Source organism: Etheostoma spectabile, chromosome 15, assembly GCF_008692095.1.
Source record: "Etheostoma spectabile isolate EspeVRDwgs_2016 chromosome 15, UIUC_Espe_1.0, whole genome shotgun sequence".
In the NCBI taxonomy this organism is placed as follows: domain Eukaryota; kingdom Metazoa; phylum Chordata; class Actinopteri; order Perciformes; family Percidae; genus Etheostoma; species Etheostoma spectabile.
The window spans coordinates 2252943-2253443 of NC_045747.1; the positions used below are offsets into that span (position 1 = coordinate 2252943).

The 501-nt window shown below is 30.3% G+C and overlaps 1 protein-coding gene across 1 annotated transcript in view; it reads left to right on the forward strand.

Moving 5' to 3' along the window:
* Window positions 1-501, forward strand: part of LOC116702436 (interferon-induced very large GTPase 1) — a 12514-nt gene that overhangs the window by 1289 nt on the left and 10724 nt on the right. The window contains exon 3 of the mRNA XM_032536625.1: window positions 129-151. Coding sequence (XP_032392516.1) covers window positions 129-151 — 23 coding nt within the window. The remainder of the gene's footprint in view (window positions 1-128; window positions 152-501) is intronic.

The window sequence follows — 501 nt, forward strand, 5'->3', positions numbered from 1 at the left end:
TTGTTGATCATCATTTGGTGTGTTTTTCTTGATGATTATGAGACCCTTCACCACTAAAACAGATTATTTAATCTCAATAGGTCTAATTTAGTGAACTAAAGATTATATAAAGTTATCTGTTTTCTTAGTGTGATCCAGTGAATAAACCTGGGGAGGCTGAGCACTCGAATAATAAAAGCTCAACAGTAGAAGGGTCTGAAATCAAGTCTTCTACAACCAATGAAAAAGGTAAGAATTTAATTAAACAGTAACATTGAATTTATAGATTATCTTACAATTATGTTGAAAAAGTAAAAATAAAAAATACTGAATTACCAGTTTTTTGTTATTGCAAACTTTAACTTTGAGAATGATGTGATCACTGCAGCGTTATAAAATTATGTTTTTTACTTTAGTTTCAGTGATACCTGAGCTCACACTTGTGTTAATTGGTGATTTAAATTCCATTGAGATTGGATCAGAAAACATCTTACTAGACCATGATGGACAAACTAATGTGGA